The following is a 5,288-nucleotide window of genomic DNA, read 5'->3' as shown; positions in this document are numbered from 1 at the left end:
GCTCCCATATGGAGTTACTTTTATTTTTCACTAAATTTGTCTTTACCTGGCCTTTGCATTGCCACTCAAATCATGTGACTCATGCTAGTAGAGTGGAGATGTTACATTGGCACATGATTTTAATTGAATGAGGAAAGCTGTTCTGTGCCGGCACTTGGAGTCTCCAGAGCAGCTCAGAGCCAGGTAAAGGCAGATTAAGAGAAAATGACAACAATCCAACTCAAAACAAATGCAAACAGCAACAAATATTAAGAAAATGTACAAAAAAAACCTGACAATTCTCTAATTGTTTAACAATACCTCAGGATATTCTGTATTGCTTACTAAATGGTGAGCAATGTTTTAGCAATGAAGAGTTTAATGACACTTTTTTTTTGTGCCCACCTTGCCGTGGTTGTCGACGCCCACGAGAGCCAGGGAGGTCCAGGAGAGCTGCAGAGCCTTGAAGTGGGTGGCAGTACCGGCGGGGCGCTGCCTCTTGATGGCCGGCTCTTCGGAGCCGCGCTGAGAGGAGGCTGAGCTGCCGTAGAACACACCCATGGTCTGCAGAGACAGGCGGTGCACGATGTGAATACTGCCATCGTGAAACGCCAGGGCCAGCCCTGCGAGCGCAAAGCACACGCCACACATCCATCAGACAAGGCACAGACCTGACAGCACATACAGCCCCTCATCGGGACGGGAACCATTTAGAGTTTCAATGATTTACACGTATTAAACACACTTACAGAAAAAAAAAGTTACTTAAGTTAAAAAACTTAAGATACGTTTCAGTTTACTAAAAATCTGACTGAATAGCGGCAAAGATATTAAAAAAAAAAAAAAAGGTTTAACCAGCTGCATTTTTACTGTACTTTCTTCTACCGAAGTCTATTGATCAACCTTGTGGTCTTTTCACTTAGAGCACATTACCTCTAAATCATATTGGGTAGCTCAGTGAACTGTCAGTTGGACAGGTCTAAGTTAAACCATTGTCATCTGTAGCAGCAGGATGTGTGCAAAGTAATTGATTTCATATTTAATCAAGTCTTTTCCATAGACACTTAACTGAACACACAGAGAAGGCAAAACGGGGAATCTGTCTAAAAGGAAGTGTGTGCGAGTCTATCTGTAAGGATAACCGGAATGAGCCCTTTCGCTCGACAAGCACGTCTGAACCCCAGAGGCAGGGCAGGGGAACTTGTGGTGTTCTGGGTGCATACCGAGGCCTGGACAGAACTTGGTGTCGCTGGCCACTTTGAGGTCAGTGTTGGAGATGGAAATGGGCAGTTTGGGCAGCGCCACGGCTGAAACACGGTCCAGATCGCTGGTGGCTGACAGGATTCTCCACTTGAGGATCATAGGCTGTTTCTCTCCCACTGCGGGACAGGGAGAGTGAAGGAAGAGGGGTGGGTTAGATTCAAAAAAGACCTCTTGTCAAACACACTGAAAAGGCTAAGGGTTAGAGGAAGCCTTTGGACCTACCTACTGGGGAGCGGTGTTGGAATATATTGTTGACCGGGAGTCCTTCCTTCCTCAGGGACCAGCACTCCACAATACTGCCCAGCTGGCTGGAGGCACAGAGCAGCACCTGCAACACACAGCATGTGAGGAATAACAGAATTCAAGATTGATTAGCAGGGAAGTTACACAGTGGATGTATATTTCAGCGCAGAGCACAAAGTTACAAAAATCTCTCTAATTAATCACAAATTACTTTGGATAAAATAGAACTGGAAAGCCAGCATGGCCTGGTGGTTTCCAGCACTGTATCCAGGAATAAAGTGACTTTCAAAACGTGAATGGATATTCAAGTATTCTTTAATTGATTAGTACAGTATCACAGTAAAATAATTTTGCCTGTACCTGCTCAGAGTTCTCCCTTGTGAGGAATTTGAGGTGTGTGACTGCGGGGTACTTGTCCTTGCGTGCCGGGTCTGTGGTGCAGCGCATGAAGAGAGAGGGCAGGAGCTCTGTGTCAATGCGGCACTTCTCGTTCACCACCCCCACGCACACCTTGTAGAACTGCACCGGGGAGGAGCTGCTGCCGTCGGTGGCCGCCACCACAATGTTCCCCCCTCCCGTGAAGGCGATGTCCGCCAGCGCCACGCGGCCCCGCAGTCGGCACAGGCTCTCGCTGGCAGTCAGGAGCGTGCCGTTGGGCTTGAGCAGAGACACGGACACCAGCCCACTCACCGTCACCGCCATCCAGCCCTCCATCGGCTTCCCTCCGAACAGAGTCAGAGACGGAGAGAACTTCACCCGCGAAAACTTCTCCCCGAAATTCGATGAGCCTGACTGGGGTGAAGGAGACTTTCAAAGAGGCAGCCAACTTCGTTGCTATTTCCCACTTACCATCACACATTTAAACCTATTGGGAAAGTCTGTAACTAATCAGAAAAGCTATCATAAGAAATGATGTGTACTTGTATACTTTATGTCTACAGCTTTTAATCATATATGAAAAAAACTGTGAAGGAATATTAAATACTTGACCTACGCTCTACACATAATCCAATGTAAACCCTAAGGCTAACACCTACATTCGCATAGTTTTGACAAGGGGTAAAGTTTTCATCTTGATCAGCCAGGTACCAATTTCTATGTACTTTGGGTGACAGTCCTTGTATCTAACTCGCCCTACCTTCTCGACATGCAGGGCCAGTTTGACCCCGTTGTGCAGCCAGGACAGGGCGACGATGGGGTCTCCCTCCACAGCACTCCCCAGGGAACTCTCCCAGCCGTTCACCAAGTGCTCTGCCATCCCCCAGCATTTAATCTGCCCGTCCGCGTCAGCAGAGAGCAGTCGCGAGCCTGGAACCCGGCAAACACAGTCTGACTCACAATTCCTGGAACACTGTCAACTCTTGACAGTGGCCGAGATATTCAGGTAAGGAATAAGACTGCCAAACAGTTTGTACTGCAGGGGGAGTGATGCACCCACCCCTTGTTATACTGCCCCTCTATACTGCGGATTCAAATATATCGCAGTCCTGGAGTTGGCTCCCCATTTTTAGTCTAACTGTGCATGCCTTAGCTGCAATATACATAGGCAATTTCACTTTGAAATACTGTTCGTTTTATTTTGTACTGCACACCACAAACAAAAACACACAAAACAATTAAAAACAAAGAGTTAATATTGTATTGTTATCATATACACACGCATTATACAATAACAAATTAACACAAAGCAAATAAAATATCGACTTGCTGAAGAGATTTATTTTAGCCAAGGAGGTGTTCACTTGTGGCACCAATGCACTAGTAAAAGTCATAGGGCAGTGACGTCAGCTCCCTAGCAACAAGCCTCCTAAGCTGGCAAGGTATTCTTTCAATGCAGCGGGTTTGTGCAGTTAAGAAAGGAAAGGAAGACTCATGAAATTAATTGGAGGCTTAAATTGAGGTTTGAGAATCAATTACGAATTAAAATGGTGTGCTGCTTTTTATACGAAAAATGAGAAAAAGCGGGTTGCGTAGAGGATTTATATTGGACCTGAGGCATTGTATTTATATTGGCCCCCAATAAACTGAGGGAGTGGTCGTAGAGTATTTGTTAGCCTATTTGTTTTTCTATGGGTCTCTCGCTATATAGCAGCCCTCGATATATAGCTGATTTATATTGGACCCCGACACCCGTGATATATCGAGTGTTAGGGTCAGGGTACTCTTATGTTGTTTGCAATGATGCTAATGCAGTCTTTATCAGCCAGTGCCTTTATATGTTTTGCCTTTCTATAGCCTCAGCACCACCTTGTGCACAGCAGTGTATTGCAGCAAACTAAAAGAAAACTCGCATTGGTGGCAGAATGCTAGATGGTGCTGTCTCTCACTTCTATGAAGACGCGTTGGGTGATCTAGCCTATACGCTACACCTATCTGTGTCACAAACTAGTGTAAAACCTAAATTGGTTTGAAGTGGAGAACGTATCTTGATTCTGTGCGCTGTACATGCTGGCTGCCCCTCTGCCCCTTACCGGACTGGTCCCATTCCAGGCACGTGATGACCTCATTGTGTCCTGAATTGATGGAGTAGATGTCCCAGGGGTGCTCGGTATCAATGATGTGGATCATATGAGTCAGGTCTGAAAAGCACAGGAATGATCATCAGGAATGAAAGCAGGCAGGGCTAGTTTGGGATTGCCTTGCCTAATATGCAGGTAGTCCAAGATTTGCACAGTTCGGGGTGTGTGAAACCAGTTATCTCTACATTGTTAGCATTTACCAAATATGGGTGCCTAAATAATAAAACGACACAAATATCCCTTTTCCTCACCTTTCTCCTCCTCGTTTTTGAGGTCGGTGGTGAAAGCAACGAGGTTCCTGCAGGACCAGGCACACACGAGTGGAATGGAGGGGCAGTGGTTGCTTTTCGGTCTCTTTTCCCACTCGCAGACGTAAGCGACGTCCATCTTCTGAGCAGAAACGAGTCCTGGTGCGCTCTACCGTGTTTACTCAAAGCTCACGGCCAAATCGTGTTCAAGAGTCTGGTGCAAAAGGAAGGAAACGAATAATGCCATATATGTATTTGTGTTTTCTTTTCTTTCTTTTTTTTTTAAGTAAAAGACGTTAATTGCTTTGTTTGATAAAATAATTTGGAAAAAAATCGAGCTAATTTTCTTTAACATTCAAAACTGTAATACTAGGTAAATATTTATAATAATTGTATCACTCCTATACAGCATTTTTGACTGAAAAAAAAAAAACTAAATGTTAATTTCAAAATACTCATTATTTTACTCAGTTGTATTTTTTTACGACTGATCAATAAGACAACATTTTGTAACAAGAAAATGAAGCATCTGAGCATTTTAAAAACTACAGATTTACTAAGCAGGTGACTTTTTACTGCCATAAATACAAAGAGGTGCTCGGCTTCGTCATAAAACTCACTTTTTTTAAGATAACACAGAGATGTCGTATTTCTGTACGTATTTAACATTCATTATATGAAAATGATAACAGACCGAAATACTTTGACAACGTTCAGACCATTGAATGGCCGACACAACATATAAAGGACCCCAGTCCATAGTAAGCAGACTAGCAATGTGCCTGTGTTTTAATTTCGAATAAAATTAAATATATTTTAGGTATGTTGGTGATCAAACAGTAAATAATTTAGTTAAATAAGACAGTAACTTAATTTTATAACAAGCTATTTTTGCAGGCATATCTCATAGTTTCATTAGGACCCACACACAAAATCCAGTCAGGATTTAGACAGTTCAGTGTGGGATCAAAATACACACAAATAAATAAAAACACAGTTTTACTTATTTATTTATTACACTGTATTGAAAAAGTTT

The 5,288-nt window shown here is 43.5% G+C and overlaps 1 protein-coding gene across 1 annotated transcript in view; it reads right to left on the bottom strand.

Annotated features, from left to right (window-relative positions):
• LOC121301165 (mediator of RNA polymerase II transcription subunit 16-like) overlaps positions 1-5,003 on the bottom strand; it is a 20,234-nt gene extending 15,231 nt beyond the window's left edge. Inside the window, exons 1-8 of the mRNA XM_041230304.1 lie at positions 4,873-5,003; positions 4,256-4,466; positions 3,957-4,064; positions 2,624-2,793; positions 1,846-2,277; positions 1,465-1,570; positions 1,203-1,358; positions 385-602 (exon numbers count right to left, since the gene is read on the bottom strand). Coding sequence (XP_041086238.1) covers positions 385-602; positions 1,203-1,358; positions 1,465-1,570; positions 1,846-2,277; positions 2,624-2,793; positions 3,957-4,064; positions 4,256-4,391 — 1,326 coding nt within the window. The 5' untranslated portion in view covers positions 4,392-4,466; positions 4,873-5,003. The remainder of the gene's footprint in view (positions 1-384; positions 603-1,202; positions 1,359-1,464; positions 1,571-1,845; positions 2,278-2,623; positions 2,794-3,956; positions 4,065-4,255; positions 4,467-4,872) is intronic.
• Between the last annotated feature and the right edge of the window lie 285 nt (positions 5,004-5,288).

The sequence above is a fragment of the Polyodon spathula genome, chromosome 27 (assembly GCF_017654505.1).
Source record: "Polyodon spathula isolate WHYD16114869_AA chromosome 27, ASM1765450v1, whole genome shotgun sequence".
Classification (NCBI taxonomy): domain Eukaryota; kingdom Metazoa; phylum Chordata; class Actinopteri; order Acipenseriformes; family Polyodontidae; genus Polyodon; species Polyodon spathula.
This window is presented reverse-complemented; position numbering and strand designations above follow the sequence as displayed.